At 44.6% G+C, this 19,060-nt stretch overlaps 1 protein-coding gene across 1 annotated transcript; it reads right to left on the bottom strand.

Moving 5' to 3' along the window:
- Positions 1-3,860: 3,860 nt before the first annotated feature.
- Positions 3,861-12,363, bottom strand: TAGAP (T cell activation RhoGTPase activating protein). The gene is made up of 10 exons (XM_059468294.1): positions 12,271-12,363; positions 11,769-11,853; positions 11,608-11,661; positions 10,957-11,023; positions 9,362-9,534; positions 8,165-8,326; positions 7,612-7,721; positions 6,732-6,927; positions 6,171-6,288; positions 3,861-5,981 (listed from the first exon to the last, which is right to left on the bottom strand). The coding sequence occupies exons 2-10, from the start codon at positions 11,793-11,795 to the stop codon at positions 4,804-4,806; spliced, it is 2,085 nt and encodes a 694-aa protein (XP_059324277.1). The 5' UTR covers positions 11,796-11,853; positions 12,271-12,363; the 3' UTR covers positions 3,861-4,803.
- Positions 12,364-19,060: the final 6,697 nt, after the last annotated feature.

A 19,060-nucleotide genomic window follows, 5' to 3' on the forward strand; every position in this document is an offset into this window, starting at 1 on the left:
ATCACAGAAAGTGACCATGGCAGTAGCAATTCTCTTATGCATCATTGCTAAGTAACAAGAAGTTGTTTTTCCTCAGGTGTGAATTCATTATCTCTTTAGTTTTCACAGTTCCCAGAAATAAGTGCCCTTCAGATAATAGCTCTGAGAAGAGGTCAGACCCTGAGAGGGCTTCTCCCCCAAGACCCTGCTTGCAGAGGCAGAAAAAAAATTCCTAACAATGCCTCTTATCAGAGAATATGAGCAAATTACTGAAAATATCCCTTACATCATAGTTGATGCATTGCTTTCATGAAGCACAGGGGCAACAGATTATTTTGACTCCTTATTTCAACTTAACCTAGTTCCAAATGTCCTTCCATCCTAGCTGACAGCCCATATTTCCATACAACAAGAGATGTGCAGACCACTTGCTGAAATCCCAAAAATTCAAGGACCTCTAGCCATGGAAGGTTCATCCTGAGGCTTTCTATGGTTACAGCTGTGAATTGAGGTCATCACTGGACTTTTTGAATTCTGTATTTTTTTTTCTTGTAGCTTCCTGGGATTTTCCTTCTCTCATTCTGATTCTCTGTATTTACAGAGATTAAAACAAGGTGGAGCATGTGGATGGGACTGAGGCTAGATGAGTTTTGATGGGACTTATTGCAATAACAACCAGTGCAGGTAAGACAGGAAAATGTGGGAGAATTGGAAGGGGTAAACTGAAATTGGCTGACTGAAAAAAGTGGGTCAAGGGATGGACAGGAAATGAAATTGTGACTTTGAGAGCAAATCAAAGATTGGAGCTTGTTCAATTTAAAGAGAAATAGCTGGATGAGATCAGGAATGGAGGCTGGGAATGGAGAGGGAATGAAAATGAGGCAGAGATAAGGGGTAGGGATGGAAAAGATAAAGGTCTGAGTCATAGTTTTCTATGGTGGGATGGAGCAGAAAACACCAAACTCTGGGGTGGGAGGTAAGCATGAGAGCTTAAGTTCAAGAAGGCTTCTTTTGAAGGCTTAGATGGTGCCTAAAATCCCAAATGTTACTATTTCTCTGGTGGCAGCAAAAATGTCAGCCCTAGATTATAGAGCCCTACATTCAAGGTATAAATGTATCACGTATGTGTGAGGTGGGAGTCTAAGCTCACATCACAGACAGAGAAGACTTTGGGAAAGGATTTTACAACCTAAGTATCAGGATTTGTATCCACTTTTGATGTCTTAGGAAATTCCTGTGGTCCTAAGATATCCAAATGGCCTGAAGGGACACCTTATTTCAGACAACTGCATTCTACCTGCACTCAATTCAGTCCCAAGAATCCAGAGAAATGGGACACAGAGAGCTCATTTTCTGCAGACTGTGCAGAAGATAAAGCACAAGCTTACATAAATATAAACCTTGCATACAGATAAATAAATGTATGTGTCTACATTTGCATTCTGCACCTGAGTATTTGAATTCCTGCAGTCTGAATGTTTGTGAAACCTGCAGGCATGATGTTTCTCTCAATCCTCACCAATGTTTGGACATAGAATTGATACCATCATCCCTTTTCTGTTAAGTTGCCATCCTAATTCAAGTGGCAGGGAACGAATTTGCAACTTCTGGGTGCACAACATGGAAAGAGGTACTCCATGAGGAACTCCTTTGGTCTTCTGTTTGTTCTTTCAAATCCTAGCAAATGAGACATAGCTGTATGTCCAAAACCTGGATGTCTGCTAGGCAAACTGTACTGGGGAATGCCAGAATTAAAGTTTTCTCCTTTGCTGGACAACCTTTTTTCCTTACCAGTGCAGGTAAGGAAAAATCCTGTGGGGAAGAACAGAGTGCACCATGTGTTTGAAGACAACAGTGGGATGCAAACATAAGGGACTGAATTCAAGCTGCATCACTAGCCTTAATTCCAGCATTGCCTAACAAGGCAATGGCTTGGATTTCCTGCTTTAATATTGCTTTTTTCCCCTCTTCCAGTCCTACCTCCAAATTCACGTTTGGACTGTCTTCATGAAATTTAATTAGAAAATGCTGTGTGTGAAGCAAGTGGTGCAATACTGATGATGGAGAAACTTGTGGAGAGTGGGAGGCTGGCTGCCATCATTCAACTCTTCTTCCAAAATCCATCTCCAGTTGACCTAGTTGTAAATGGGTGTTTGAACTTTCTGGCTGAGAAGTCAAAGGCAGCTTTGGCACGGCACTTGTAAAACAGATAACCCACTTGTTGGATATAGGATTTAAAGGACCTTACTCTTGGAGTCCTGGATAATTGGTCTGGATCCTAGGATGTGGTAGGGTGGACTGGTAGTATGATTAAATGGTTTTCTGAACGAAAGGCAGATAAGTAAGTGCTAAAGCAAAGTTCTCTACTTCCTGTGTCATTCTAGTCTTTTGAGATCTCTTATCTGCCTGTATAGAAGAAAAATCACTTCTGTGGAGACACATGACATGAAAATAATGCTGACTAAACAGTCAAGTCTGAAGGGATGAAGGAAGTCAAAAGTTATCTGTCAATGAGGAGGTAAGTATCTTTTGGGGTCTGTTTGCATTCCCATTTTCTTTAATCATGGTGTTCCCTGGACCTCAAGAAATGGAAGAGCAGGATGAGAGGGACTAGGCCACTCTTCTATACAACTCCTTCACCTTAGTCCTTTTTTGTTTACAATTTGTAGAGCTTCTCTCTCTTCTTTTTCCTTCACCAATTGAAGGTGATCTTTTCCAAATGGTCCTTCTTATCCAGAAGCTGGAAGATTTAGACTCGTCTATACTGAATATTTAAGCTCAGGTAAGCTTTCTGAGTGGGATTGTCATATATGCCTTAGGACACCTTAGACCTAGAGACTTTCCTCATCTCTGGTGAAGTGACTGGGCTTATTCACCCCGGGTTTTCTGGTGTGGCTACAAAGCAGGCATCTCCTTGGGCGATTTAGTCTTCTCACAGTCAAAAAAGAAAGAGTCACTTAACAAAGAAGGAGCTGTATTGGGTTTTGATTACATTTCAAGGTTTGTGTTTTCTGTTTTGTGGCTTCTGAGCCTTTTCACAGCACATGGACTATCTCTTCATACTTGTGCCACGTGGGTAAGACAACTGTGTTTTTTACACAAGAAAAATATCATTCCACTTAACACAGAACGAGAAGCAATAGGCACAAATTGAAATACAATCAAATTCCATCTGAATTCAAGGAGACACTTTTTCTCTGTAAGTCTGGTCAAACACAGGAATAGATTGCCCAGAGATGTTGTAGAGCCTCCATCTGTGGAAATATTCAAAAACTGTCTGGACACAATCCTGGACAACCTGTTTTATCTGACCCTGCTTGGGCAGTAGGGTTGGACAGGAGGATCTCAAGCCTCACTGGTTCTGTGACTCAGGAGATGCAGATTCTAGAAAAAGGTAAACACCTTTTGCATCAGAGCCCTCTCTCAGCTTGCTTGGAAGCAGAGTGCCACTGTCCAGGTGGCTGAGAGAAGTGATGATTTCTCTAGTTGCAGCCTACCAATATGGTCCTTCTCATAATTTCTTCTATCAGGTCAGGCAGCCACCTTCCCTCTTCTCTGTGTCCTGGGAACACCTACACCTGGAAAACATAAGTCCTGAGAAGATGGCATGCCATTTTTAACGTGTTTCACTTTTGGAGCAGCATCACCTCTTTGCAGCTTAGCTGCTGTTACATGGTAGTATAAGTTGTTTTCCTGTCAGAGAGGGATTTGTAGCCTGAAGCCTCTTACAACAATAGCAGTGATACTGCTGGTCATTTACTTTGCTTCCTGCTACTCAGCTATGCCACATCATTCAAGCAGACCTGCAGTGCCTGTAGAAAAGGAGGTACAGTACAAATAGGGCCTGGGTATTTTAAAATCAGACAATGGACACTTAAGCATTCATGCAGAAAAATGTTTTATTGTAGTGAAGTTACACAGGAGAAAAATGTCTCCCTGCTTCTGGTTTAAGGCTATGCTGACCCATAAAAGCACATTGCACTTCCAGTCATTTTTACAAGTTTATAAGAACACCTACTATTTTCTTTTTTGTCTTTTTTTTTTTTTCCAATTAACTATAACTATTTAAAGCTGGAATCCAGAATATTTCCTTGTAGGAGTTTTGGTTTCTTTTTTCCTTCTTGCTTTCTTTCTTGCTTTTCCTTTCTTTGCCTGTCCAGTTTATTTAGTCTAAAAGCACCTCAGGACACATGAGGGTTACTTCATACTTTCCCATGATGACCTCATAGGGCTCTAACCCCAGGCTCAGTGTACAACACTATGCTGCATAGTGGTCAGATCATTCCTATCACCAGCAAGCAGGAAGATGGAATGGCAGCAGGTACAGGGAAGAGCACTGAAGTGACCTAGATGACAGAATAGCTCTTCCCCCATTAAGGTAACTGCCAACCCACATTTAATGCAAAATATCAGCAGAGCACTGCATCAGCCTGGCAACATACACATGGAAAATGGTACAGGGTCTGTGACCATACAGAAAACAAGAAGAAGGTGAGACAAGTTCTGGACCTGCCAACCTTGTAATTGTCATTTGAGGAAAACAAACACAACACTGTTTATCATCTGCTAACTACTCTTCCCACACAACAGGTTATGTACAGCATGCTAACTTATATTTTTACATAATATACACAGGTCTTCACCAGCAACAACTCTTGTGGTAAAAGGATGTGACATGTCAAGCTGACTGACACTTCAGAAAAAAAGTTTATGCAGAGCTAGCTTATTCTTTGTCTCTTGAAAGTAAAATCCTACAAATGATTAGCAAGATGTCTATTTTTACAATATTCACTTTGTACAGTGCAAAGAGGAAGGACAGGCTTTTTATACATAGGACTCCTTAGCATACTGGATCTGCTCTACCTCAAAAACCGGCTGGCTGCACCTCCGAGCCACATATTCGAGTTTGTTCTTTTGACAAGACTCAGACATGGCTCTCATCCGGTAGACTCCTGGGGTCACAGGTAAATTTACACGGGAGTTTACTCCTACGGTGATGCTGAAGGTTTCAGTTTCCAGGTCAGAATCCTTTGTTGCAGAAATTCTGGCACTGCGTAGATCCCTCAGATCCATATGTGCTGTGTCCTGTGCACTGTGGCTGCATGGATAAGGCAGCAAAACATCCTGGTTTGACGCTGCTAATCTCAGAGTCTGAACCGTGAGATTTTGAGAGGGAACTTTAGCAGCCAGGCAGTTTTTAACAGCCTCTTCATAAGAGGGTGGTCTTCTAGGGTTTTTCTGGTCTACCTCTCTGAACACTTCATCAACCGACCTGAGACGGGGCCTTTGCTGATATTCCACAGGCAATTGCTTGTCATCATTACAGCTGCCCTCCTGGACAATTCTACAGGAGAACTGATCTTCTTTCTTTGTGAAACTGTCTCTCTGAAAAAACATGGGTTTTCCAGGCCCCCAGCTCTGGGTTTTTATTAGTGTTTTCCTGCGGTTTGCAAAAGAGAATGACATGGAATGCTTTTTGATCTCTCTGCTAGGTGTACTGCCGTCTTCAGTGGCCTTGGTGGAAAAGGACTGAGGCCTATTTAAAAAGGTTTTTTTGGGACTAGAGGGCGAAACTATGGGGGAGCTGGTGAAAACTGAGCCATCAGAGCTCTCCAGGGAGCAACTGGAGGATGTTTTGGGTAGAGAGTCAGTTGATAATTGTGAAGGTAAGCCTGCAAGACGTTCCTCCAGTGCCTCCATCCATAGCAGTTTCTGCTGAACTGGAAAATTGTCCTCACTTTTGTTTAGCCTTTGTTTCCTTATTGTGTCATCAAGGCAGTTCTGGAAGGACAGGTCTGACTCTGAGTACCTCCTGTCCATTGTGCTGATGTAATTTCTGAAATTAGTCAGGGAAGGGGCAGAGACATTTGTTGGATATCTTCTGCTCACAGTAGCACTCCTCCCTTTGGCCTGCTCCATTTCAGGGGTACAGGGGCTGCCTTCTGCTTCTGGATCTGGGCTGTCATAGGCAGAGTCATTCTGATGAGCTGCACAGAGTTGTTCTGTGGGGAGAAAGCAGACATTAGTTTTCGCTGACCACCTGAGGATGAAAGAGAAATACACATAGAGAGTTCAGAAGAGGGCTTCAACAATCTTGAACCCTCTGTATTTCCACAGATATATTCACATATCAAATTCAATAATTTGGCCCAGCAGCCCCAGTTGGTGATATCCCCAGCCCCTTCTCATACCTGTGGAGCTGTCTATGTGCTCTGGTGACTCCTTAACCAAGGCACAGGCAGGGAAGGCAATGTCCCCCTCAAATATTTCCATGCAGTTGTTTATGAGGAACTCCACCAGCACTGTCACCTGCACAAACAAAACAGCCCATTTCAGTCAAGACAGATTGAAAATTCTTTCCCCACCCTGCCGGCTATCTTTGTAGGAAGGACAGCACAGAGCACAGTGGCTTCTGCCAAAATCCTGGCTTGAGATCTAAGGGCGAGTCCCCCATGGGGAATAAGGCCCGATGCTGCAAACAATACAGACAAAACACCATCAGCCACAGCTTTGGCCTTGCTGCCCGAGGCCCAGGGGTGACAATGGCCACGGGTGCCCCTGGCCCTCCACATGCAAAGGCTGCAGGAGCTGTGCTGTGACTGTGGGGGCTGCAGGGCAGCTGCTGCTTTGCTCAGCACCCCCAAGGCCCAGGGGTGCTGCTGTGTTCAGCTGCTGCCATGGCCGTGGGATGGATCCCTATGGATGGCTCTCAATTGCCCCGAGGGAGCGGCTGCTCGGTGAGTCCAGCGCACCTTGTCGTTCATCTCCTTCTGCACTTCCAGCGGGAGCGCGCTGTCCGTGCCTGGGCTCAGCAGATTTGGGCCAATGCAGATGGCCAGGTTGCTGGAGTCCATCCTGTTGGTCTCAGCATTTTGGCTGATGTGGTGGAGCAGAGAGAGCAAGAGCTTGAGCAAGACGAGGTTTGGTCTCGGCAGCTTGTCAGCCACCCTGTGGGAACACAAACCAAATGTCACGTTAGTTGATGGTGCAGAGGCCTCTGCTTCTTGATTTGAGCAAGTCTCAATTAAACTTAGAGTGATACCACTTCCTCCAGAAAGGGGCATGTGTGTGCTCTCTGTATCTTTCAGAAATCCCCATCTGCAGCTGAGTGTGGGGTTAATTATGAGACCTTGAATTACAAGGTCTTGACTGAAAGGCAACACTGAACAACACATGTCCTGGAATAGATGGAATGATGCCAAGAGATGTCACTGGAGGCTTCCCAATGCCTATGGTTGTGCTGTGGGGCTTTCAAAGCACTCCCAGTCAGTCCCCACACCTACTGTTCCTGAAGAGCAAAACACGGTGGTGGTCTCCATGTGCCCGAGCTCACCCCCAGCAGCTGTGGAGGCCCCGTGTCAGTGCCTGTCCCACAGCACCGTGACTGTGTTAGCTGAGGCACTGCAGCCTCTGCCCTGTTCCTGCATTGGTGGTTTCATAAAGCAATCTGAAGTAACTTCAGGAAGTGCTGCTGCTGGAGCCCTCTAAACCAAGCCCCATGAAGCAATAGCAAGCTGATACAAATGACAGGCTTTTAAGTGAGACTCTTGATTTTGAAAGATACTGTTGGCCTCTACCAGCTGCTCCATTAGATTGGCACTGGTTGCAAAATTTCCTGGTTGAAAAACTTACTCTTTCAATTCTTCAATTTTTTCTTGCTTGCTTGGCTTCTCTAGAGCTTGCATCCATTTCTCATAGAGGTCAGCTGATAGGAGTTTGGAGGGAATATTTCGGAGAAAATCCTGCAAGGCCAAGAGATTTAGATGAAGTTTTGACACTATCCCCGAGCACAGAGAGAGTATTACTGTCACCTGGGCTCTAGCAGGCTGACTTGAGCTACCTGACCATCAGCACTGACAGAGAAGTACAATGCGCAAGTGCACTTGCACTTGTGTAGTAACAGGATCCAGCTTTCAGTTGCTTTTCCTTCGCTCACAAATCTCACTATTGCTCACTGGGAGGATGCTGAGCAAGAGAACAAAGTGAGTTCCCTCAGGAAATCAGCAGCCTGACAAGTAGGACTGACAATCAGGTAGAAAAGGCCAAATTTCCCTAAGCTTGAAGAATTCAGTCTGGCTTAGTTCTGGCTTTGGCCAAGAGTCCCACCTAGATCAGCTCAGAGCACTGGATTGATCCTGTGCATATTAGCAATGTCCTCCCTTCAGTGTAGCTCAGAATTACTCACCTTCAAAACCACTGCCAGCAGGTGCACAGATTTGCTTTTCAGATCAACATTCCCGCCTTTGTTTAGGTCCTCCTTCAACTCCTTTCGTGCTTTCTCATTGGCAGTTTTTCTGAATATCCCTTCAGTAGAAGGTCCTTTCATATATAATATGGCTAGGAGATCCTGCAGGGAAAAAATCAGGAATGGAAGAACAGTTACATGGATGAAGGAAGTTAGCAGATGAGTATTTAGAAATGGAATAAAAATTGTCTGGAGGTACACTGTACTGTGGTTAGTTCAGTATCTAGTTCTTGTTCCAAGTACATTACATGGGAAGTAGTCTTGATTTTCCCTTAATCCACCTTCTTTTTGAACTGATGAATTCCACTAACTTCACTGGAGCCATCCTTGCTGACTTTTAGAAGGCAGCAAGGGATGGCTTAAATCTAAGTTCACATTCCCTCTCTCACAAGCCAGGCAAATATTACTTAGCAGAGACAAATGCATGTCTATTGGGAAAGCCAGTTCAGTGGAAGAACTGTTACGAGACCATTTTTATTCAGAAGTTATTGTTTAGGTATTTTTTTGTGACAGTCCATAGCTGAACACTTGTTTTTCATGGAAATATAGAAATCCTTGGAAGTTTATGCTTCTGAAAGATTTATTTAAATTACTTATTTAAAATCACAGATGATTATATTAAGAAGCAGATCTTTCATTCCTGGTCCTGGATTCTCTACATTCCAAGTTACTTCCAGTGAAGGCTGGGCAAAACCTTCAGATCTGACTCTTTCTACATCTGGGATGGGCCCTGGGCTTATCAGGGGCGTGTATGTTGGGAAACACCAGTATCATCTCTTGGATGATGCAGCAGAAGTACTGGGTATCCTGCCTCACATTTAAGACAGAGGTATCACAGAATCATAGAATGGTTTGGGCTGAAAGGGACCTTAAAGATTGTCTTATTCCAACCCCCTGCCATAGGCAGGGACACCTTTCATTAGACCCAGTTGCTCCAAGTCCCATCCAACCTGGCCTGGAACACTTCTAGAGATGGGGCAGCCACAGTTTCTCTGGTTGACCTCATTACCCTCACAGCTAAGAATTTCTTCCCAATGTCCAATCTAACCCTGCTGTCTGTCAGTTTGAAGCCATTTCCCCCTTGTCCTGACACTTCAGGCCTTTGTAAACAGTTCCACTATAATGGTACCTCCTTACCTGGACTGGCTGGGGCAGTGTGTCGTCTTCCCCACAGATATGTGCCAGAGGATGGCCAAACAGAGGGATTTTGCCACCCAAGTCTAGCTGTCCTGAGGAATTTCTTTTGGTAAGGCTTTGTCTCAGAGTAAATGACTGCGATATCACCTTCTTTCTTTTCTTTGTTCCATCTGCTGCAAGTAAAAGGGAAACAAAAGATCAATTTAAAAATTTAAAATTTTTAAAAAATCCAAAACCCAGAGCACTATGTGGTCTTTCATTTGTGTGCAGTGCAGGGATGTATGTTGAAACAAACCAAACTGGGGGAAACTGAAAGACAACTAAGTGGTTACTAGGGAAACAACTGCCTAAACTGTAAAACTGTGGCCATACCCCTAAGGCCACCACCTTTCCTGTTTTGGGTTGGGTGCTTTTTACATTCTAGTCACTGTTTCTTCTTAGAGAGTGGGAACATACAAGGCACAGAACATTTATAGAGATTTTTGATATTGCAGTAGTTTCTCTGATAACTCTGAGGCAGATATACCGCTTCAGCAGCTGGCAATGACAACAATTTTCACTACATGCTCTGGTTGTGCCCCTGCCTTAGGGCAGGAGTAGAAGTAGGGGCTCCTAGTTTTTGACCTCTTTCACAGCCTGAAAGGAAAACATGTGGCTCCAGCTCTGCCAGCTCTGCAGCCAGCTCTAATGACAATACTCCTAGAGCTGGTGCTTGCCCCCCCGCCAGAGGAACATACTTGCTCCAGAGGATGGGAGCATCAAAGTGCTCACTGGCTTCACAGTTAGAAATCTCTTAGCATGGGTTTTGCATCTGCTTCATCAAGAGGAGGGCCAGGAATTTTAAGAGGATAGTTGTATTGGGGTGGGGTGTGCCTTTTTCCCCTTTCACAAACAGTGAGAGAAGGAACCTTTTGTGAAAAAGATTTCTAAAGGATTTGCCTTCTGCAAATTTGCAATTAATGTCATGCCTTCTACTCCAAAATGAAGTTGTCTTACCCAGATGAGAAATTCTTAAGACCTCTCTTTGTGATTTAGCATAAGCTCTTGGTAGGTAGGGGTTAAAAAAATTTGAGAAAGTCACCTAACATTATAGTGTAATTTAAAATATTCGTTTCTGATACTCTTAGAAACTGATCTGATATGATTGTCTGCTCCAAATCCGACCCTGCCCTATTAATGGTCTGCTCTGGGTTGTTTACAGCTGCTGAGGTTTTGCATGGTGAGGAAAAACAAGTGTTGGTGCTGCTGCCAAGAGGGTTTATTTACTGTGGTGTGCAACATCTGCTACAGTACTCAGTACTCACTTGAACTGCCACACCTCAAAGGCGATGCTTGAGTGAGAAAGAAACACATTTACTTCCTATTGCTACCAGGGAACGGGAATACAAGACCTCTGGCACTCAGCACTCTGCCAGTGAGCATATAGGAAGCAGCTTGCAAATGAGTGGCATTCCAGGGCTTAAGCCCCCTCCTGGGTGCGAACTGTGGCTTGCCCTCCAGGAGGGGGAGCAGGCAGTTTCGGGTGGTTTTGCACAAGTGCCGGCTTGCAAACGTTATATAAGAAGGCAGTTCCTCAGTTTGCTTTTGAAACTCACCGTTGGAGAGGCAGAGTCTGTCTTCAGTATCTGCTGGGACTGACAGAAGACATTTCTTGGCATCAGCCTGCAAAAAATATGCTAGGTTACAGAGCTGCCACAGTAGTGAGAACCACCAGCAAATTGCTGCAGCTCCTCAGAAATCTGGGGAGGCTCTGAGGAATAACCAGACAAGCCCAACACCTGCTAAAGGTGTGCCTCAGACCAGGACTGACACTGCCTCGCTGCCTGGTAGAGGGGTCTGTGTTAAACTCTGCAGCCAGACACCCCAGTCATGCTGGCAGGTCACAACCCTGAGCTCTGTCAAGCTGCACTTTTGATCCAGAGAAGCCATAGTCGGACACAGCCTCCTTTTTTGTGTCCTCCCCGGCACTGGAAATTTCCTTCCAAACTCCTCTGGGGAGCCTTGATGGCTTTGAAGCCTTCAAAATCCCTGAGCAAAACTCCTGGTGAGCCAGGGGAATGAACAGACTGCCCACAGAAATGCCCTGCTCCCTCTGCTCAGTGCCGCCCAGAGGTGCCTTTGAAGAGCTCTGCCCGTTCCTGGGTGAGGGTAGGCAGCCAGCGGCTGCTGGAGGAGTCACCCCCACTTTGCTAAGGTATCTCACACAGTACCCACGAAGGATCCAGGAAAATGTAAGGGCTGCTTACCTCTGTCTGGCACTCAATCAGACTCTCCATGTTCCCAGCATTGAGTGTCTTTGACTAGGCAAGAAAACAAAGACACTTTGAGCAACTGAATCCCACGGTTTGGAAATCAGAGCTTTTCAAAGTCACTAGGTTGACAGAGCTGAAATAATTAAGATACTCACAGTATTACAGCTGCTTAACACTTTCATTAGGAGTTTGATTGGAGGAGCTCTGGACAGTCTGGTTTCCTTCAGTCCTTTTGTTTGCCTGTTTGTTGAACAGGGAATGGACAAAGAGTCTTGTAAAACTGCACCCTGCTTGGCTTTCTCCTCTGTAAGCCAATCTAGCGTGTATGATCCTGAACCAGCAAGATCTCCCACACAAGGAAACTATAAAGCCCTTCTCCGGAAGGTCATTCAGCCCTGCTGCCTCCTGATTCAAACAAAATAAAAGCAGTTTTCCATTTTTAATCCATGCAAAAAGTGAGCAAGTGGTGACAGCTATGTATGGTCATTAATCTGCGCACCCGAGGCTGAGCAACTCCGTCAGCTCTGCCCATGAGCTATGCTTAGTGGGTGCACCTCTCCCCCATGTACTTTTTTGTACATCTCTGTGCAGCTGCATCTGAAGCTCTCCACTGATTTCAACCATGATGCCACAGATTTTTTCAAAGGCAGTACTTACCCAAGAAGTGAATCCAGCCAGAGCTCCTTCACCTCCCGTGAACTGCAGAGGAAAGGAGAAACAGCATCATTCCCCACTGCTACTAATCCTTTGGACAGAGGCAGCGACTAAACAGTGCATACTGCGTGTACTGCCTTATATATGCAGAAGGGGCAGGTGGAAATTCACAGGCAGGAAGAAGCATCATGGGGCAGGACCGAGACACTACCGAATTTCTGGCTTCCTCTTTCCTTTTAGAGGAGATGCTTTTCTGGGTTTTCCCCCCCCTTAGAGAAAAAAAAAAGAAACTCTGGTAGCTGTTATGGATGGAAAAGATGAGACACTTGCCAGGTAAAGGTTCCAGCTATCATCACCAGCATGAGGTGAGATGTGCAGAGGGGGCTGCAGTGTGGGCAGCTTCTCTTTACCATTAAAGGGCAGTGGGTACAGTCTGTCCTTTGCTCAGACTCATTAGATTTGGCAGTTCTAAAATGCACTGCCAGATCAAGCTACACTAAGAGCAGTGAAAACAATGGGGTGATGGAATAGACAAGATTCAGAGAAATGTTTCTTTATAACTTTTTTAAAGCTAGTTGCAACAGTTTACTGTCTACAAGCAGATGTAGACACACATTTTGTCAGTACTAAGTAGTTCTTGAGAATCTAGTTACTGGACATTTATAGACAAAGTGGTGTTATGTAGTAATTTAGTAATGTATGACAATATGTAATTAAAAAGTCTTGTTTAAAATAAATCTCAGTAAGACATATTTGTGTGCACATATTAAAATTTGATTCAACCAAAGAGATTAAAAAAAAATCTAGGAAAAATCTACCTCTGCTTGTACCATTCTGTTGCTGACTGCCCCCCAGCTTGAGCATATCAGGAATACAGCACTCGCTCTACCAGGCCATTATGAAAATTCATTAAGATTTGATGTTAAACATATGATATTATTTCTATTGATTTATTGACTGAGGTAAATTACAGCCCTGTTCTGGGTGCCAGTCTACTGATCTTATGAAAAGGAGGAATTAAGGCTGAGAGTCAAGATTGGGAATTCTTCAGTAGTGGATTTAGGTGGAAAGCACCCTTGTAAAACTGTGGCCTTTCTGCTGCTTCCCTCGTGGATGCTCTGTTTCACATGTGCAGAGGATGGAGCTGTCTTAGCACTGCTCTTTGCAGATGCATGTAATGGCTACATCTGCTGCTGAATTCACCCTCAAAGCCTCTTTGTGTAGCCACATCAGACCCAGCCAGGGTACTACTGACCCTGTTTCATGCAGAATGGAAAAGGAACAGAGGGGTGATCTCAGTTTGACTCTGGCAGAAATCCAAAGCACAAATTCACTTTTGGTTCGATAGAGATGTGTCCAGAAAAGCAAATGGAGACTTGCTCTGTTTTTGTGGGAGGAGTTGCTATAGGTCACCTTTTAAGTCCTCCTGAGGCCCATCATTTCCACGCTATTGTAGTGGCACTGGTCTGGTGACTTGTTTAGGGCTGAAACTTACAGCAATATCAATCAACTAGTCTACAGCCCTGTGCATTTACCACTGATTTTTTTACTCATTGCTCTAGCTGATTTTTTGTTAATTATCAGTCCCACGACATTTGTAATTTCTCAACTAAATTCCATGGGCTGCTGCACATGCTTGCAGAAATATTGTCACCCTATGTCACTTTCTCCTGAGAATTTCTTTTAAGGATCCTTGGCAGCTGCAGCATCACTGCTGATAGTTTCAGTGGGATTCCTCAACAAGAAAGATCTATTTTTCATTACATTTGTTAAATGTATATCCAAACATACCTGTCTGTTAAGCATCTTGGAGGGGTCCTATGCAGTTCAATTCTGCTTTCCCCTCACTTCCAGCACTCTGCACAGACAAATACATCTGAGCTCAGTCTGTTCCATGATTAAGACATAGGGTTGATCTGGAAAATGTGTGACTTGTGAGTTTAATGGGTGGTGCTTAGCCAGGCCAGAAGCTCAGATTACAGTTCTGGCACCAGCTGTACACAGAGCACTGGGCTTTGTGTTTCCCAGGGGACAATACGGTAATGGGTGATGTATTGGTAGCACATCACCAGGCTGTCCACTGGCACACACTGCTGTATCTCTATCAATTAGTTCTTATCCATTAACAGTTGTGGGGATATAATGGCTGTTGTATGTGGAAGGTGTGTGTATAGGCCTGCCCATATGAAAAACAATTTGATTTTTTTACCCTCCTTATATCATTCTTTATTTAATAGCTCTTTTATGGTGTGTGTCACAAACACTTAAGTAATGCCAAAATTACTTTAGAGCAGCCTATTTTGTTACAAATAAGCAGGGATCCTGAAATGCAATGGTTTGGCAGAGTAATTGTATGGCAACACAGAGGGAATCTTGGCAGTTTTTGTGAAAAGCAGTAAGGAAGCATGTGCTGATTCCTGCCAAGCACCACAGAGCTGTGTGCAAGCTTCCAGGGTCAGAAGAGCTGCTCTCACACCTACTTGCCTGAGCAGCTTCACAGCTTCCCCATCAGCGTGGAAAAGGCAACACAGGTGTAGGCCCCAAAGCCAGTCTCCACCCTGAATATTAACAGAAGAGGCCTGTCATATGAGGTGTTTACAAGTTAAGTTCCATTATATGAACAACTTCTCTCCCTGAGGAGGCTGATTCCATCTCTACCTCCCAGTTCTGCTTTGCAGACTTGAAATTTTTGCTGTGGTCCATTCCTCCCTCAGTTTGGTACAGATCTTACAGCACGATGCATCAGAGCAATGTGTTTGTTGTACCAGAGCCACTGCCCTGGGGCAAGGAGAACAGATGGCAGGTGCCTGGGGTACACCTGGAGTTGTTTGCAGTCAATGTGTTTCTCCCAGTCAATCCCTGACTAAGTGAATGCACTGTCCTTCAAAAACACTGGATGTTTACACAAAGATCAAGGCTTGGGAGAGGCAGTGGATTTGCAAGGGTTTTGTAGGACTAGCCTGTGTAGAAGCTCTTCCCCTGCTGTGCACCTGGATGCTTCCCTCAGTTCTCCTGAGGTGTTCTACATTCACTGGAAAGAAAGCAGGAGCAGGGAGGTCCTGCAGAGCAGACAAGCCTGGGTGGATCCAGCCCTCTTAAGGACTGTATTTGCCCCTTGAGGTGTGAACCATTTTCCAGGACAACAGTTTGATGCCTCTGCTTCCACTGGCTGATCCCAGCCAGCCCCTTTCTCCCCCTAGACCATGGCTGTTTTTGTGGTCCACTCCCAAGCCCTCAGCCCAGCCAGTGTTTGGAGAGAAGGCTTATGTAGCACTTGCTGCAAACATGGACCAATGGTGATTTTTGGTGATTGTCCCCTTTGTGTGAGCGCCAGTCAACCTAGGCATTCTCTCCTCTTTTCTTCTCTTACACTGTGGCTATGTGAGGGACTTTAGACAATAGCAATGAAAGAGCAACACTGATTGGCATGAGAAAGAAACCAGGAGTTTACAGTGAAAAAAGAAATAAAGAATAAATCTGCTGTGACTGGAGACTGTTTCCTTCTCTCCTTATCAAACCACAAATGGGAAAACCCCAGACACAGCTCACTGTTGTTTATTTCTCTTACTTTTGCAAATGTTTGACAGCATGGCTTTTAGGAAGGAGGGACTGTGTGAATGAATCCTGAAACTCACCTTTGCCCTGTTATCATACCAGCAAGGAGGCAGCAGGAGCATAGCTGTGAGGAGGGTACGGTGGAATGAGCCTGGAGCAGGGATCCTCTCAAGCCCATATAGAGCAGTGCCTTCATCAGTGCCTCTCCATGTGGAAAAGGGATTGTATTCCCATTTTGTCTTCACTGCCACAGCTGCAGTCTCCCCAGGGAACAATAGGAACATTTACCAAAATAAGGAAAGCAGTTGTGCCAAACCCAGAAAGCTGTTGGGCTGGTTGTTTTTTGGAAGGGAAAGCTCTGTACAAGCTGTCCACGAGCTCAAAGAACAAGGTGGCAACTGCATTCCTGGAAAGAGGCCACATTTAAGATGCCTTCTGAAGGCAGCTCTGATTTCCTACCACTCTCCAGAGTCTGTTGTGGGATGCATAGACATGGTTCAGGGTTTGATCACAGAAAAGAGGTCAGACAGACCTTTGATCAGATCAGTCTCTGCTTCCTACCTGTAACAATTCAGAGCAGAAACCATCAACCCAGCCGATGCTGAACTCCTACAGGTTTAGTCAGGTAGACTCTGGGCTCATGCTAAACCTGCCTTTGGAAAGTGAAACACAGTCAGTTTTCCCCAGCTCTGTTCAGCTGATTTCTGTTCCAAATTAGATATCAAATTTAGATTGCAGTGTGGGTTAGATTGCACCACCCTTCTATACACTGTGCTACTACTGCATGGGAAAAGGTTACAAATCAAAAATAACTTTATAAATACAGCACAGGGTGTATTTTATGCCCTTCCCATTACACCATTTTGGTTGCATTTGCTTTGCAGTATTGTTTGTTTATTCTTTCATGGGTGCTTCCCCCAAGACTAAGTTGGCAGCTCTAAAGGTTTTTACTCATCCTCAGGTGACTGGGTCCACTGGATGATTTTTCAATTGTGGAGGGCAGGTGCATATGGGCCATTTTTCCAAAGGGTCTGTGCTGCTGTTTGGCTCTTCTGCATTCAGCTTGCTTTTGTATCTCTGTGGCACTTGGGAATTACTCATTCCTTAGGTTCCCTGAGGTGACTAGCCCAAAGGAATCAGGGAATTGAAGTTGCCCATTGTTTCTGACTGAGCAGATGCAGATCTAAACTTTTGCTTACTTACACGAAAATAGTAGAGAGCATGTATAATTCAGTCTGAAATCTATTCTTTTCAAGATCTCTGGTTGAAGGTACTCAAACAATATTGAAAAGTGATATGCTTACTTTTTTTTGTTACTCCAGCAGGTTTTTCACCTAATTTGCTTCTTTATGCTCTTCATTTGCAAATCAGAAAATGAGATAGGACTTTTTGCCAAGCTCATTTGCCATCAGGGACCAATTATGCTTCCTACCAAATATAGAGCAGTGCAAATCTTGATTTTACTTTTCAGGATTAACACTAATATTTTCTTTTAGATTTTTTTAAACATAGGCTTGTATATCTCTTGTTTCTGCAGCTTCTGTTTTGCATTGAATTTCAGCATCAAAATTCTCTCAGATCTCAAAATGTGAATTAAGGGAAACAAAAAAGAAGCTGGATTTGACATTGAATTCTAACTTGCATGTGATTTTTCAGGCATAAGTCATGTCACTTTCACATTTATTATGATCTGTAGACTGGCACTGGCCTAGGAGCCAGTCTGGAATAAGACCAAGAAAACCTGGTCGAAGTATAATTTGGGGTTTCATTGTACGTGTGTCCCATTGATACAGAAACTAGAAAAGAAAGGCAGGCTTGGCAATGCAAGACCTTACCACTGCCCTGGCTCCAAGCATTGCAAGTGCCATGAACACAGCTATTATTATAGGTGCCCAGGAGAAACAACCAGAAGTAGTTGGATTTTGCCCATCATTTCTCTCCAGCTGGCTTGCTCTGAGCCCCAGGGGTTTGATGGGAGCATCCCCAAACTCTTCATCATTGTTTTGCCCTTGTGAGTTTGTCATTCCTGTGTTGTCACCTGCTTCCTAAGTAATAAGTACAACTGCCAGTAACCAGGTCCTCAACACCACTAAATCCACCAAGAATAGGAACTTTTATGAGCACACATCTAGATTTCATTCTCCGGGCAAAAGCAGTGTCAGGCAAAGCAAATCTTTCCAGGGACTACTCTGCTAACTACAGCTGAACTCCCCTGAGCACATTTGACCCCATGCTTCGAAAGGATTATTTGTTGTCATGTGCTGTCCTTGTCCTTGCACATCCACACACTGCAAAATAAAATGTTCTGTGAAGTTTTGGCCACCCATCAAACTCAAGATGATAAATTTGAAACAAACATCTCCATATTAGCTGGTGATTGCCATATTGTTGCTACTAGCAACAGCTGCCCCGTTAGTGTTTTAAATAAACACTCCACTTCTGTACTGCTATCCCATTTTAAAGCATGACTACCTTATGAGGATTTCTGAGAGCAAATGCTTCTCATGGCATGGGCTCTGCCTCCTGCTGCAGATCATCACGAGGTCTCTGGGAGGAAGGGACGTGCAGGGAGTGGAGGTGCCCCCAGGGCAGGCCAGGCTGGCCTCAGGCACCAGCCCCAGCCAGCACAACTGGAGGGCACTGAGGGCTGCTGCACCCAGAGCTAGGGCAGCCACGTCCTCACCTTCACATCTGCAAAAGCACAGTGACACTTCTAGGCCAGGAAAAAGGGAGAAATTCCCACCCTGCAGGGCAAGCAGGAGCTGGGATCTCCCCCTTGGGAGAGTGGGGTCAGAGAAAGACAAAAACTTTTGAGTTCAGCTGTTGGACCCATTGCTGGAGAGGGCCCAGCTTGAAGGTCAGGCTGTTCCCTTCAGGCCTGCGTTCCTGCAAAGTCAGCCATTAATTTGTGCTGCTGACATGCAAAGCAGGTGCTGTTACACTGCCTTTACTCATTCTGCCTGTGTGTGCCTGCTCTGGACCCTGCATTTGCTTCCAGTCCTGCAGTCACTGCACAGAGATGACACTAAAGAGTATGTAGAGAAGGTACCCTGCATGCCACAATGTTCATTTTCCTGTTCAGTGATGGTGGAGGCTTGAAAGGAAGAATTTGTTCTCCATTTCCATTTCCTTTTAAAGGTTTGTTTGTGCTGTGTTTGAGATTTACCTTTTCTCCCACTCAGCAGAGGATGTTTCTTTGGGATTTTTTTCTCTGAAAGCAGTCCCTTTGTGTGTTCTT

This window comes from Ammospiza nelsoni, chromosome 3 (genome assembly GCF_027579445.1).
Source record: "Ammospiza nelsoni isolate bAmmNel1 chromosome 3, bAmmNel1.pri, whole genome shotgun sequence".
NCBI lineage: Eukaryota > Metazoa > Chordata > Aves > Passeriformes > Passerellidae > Ammospiza > Ammospiza nelsoni.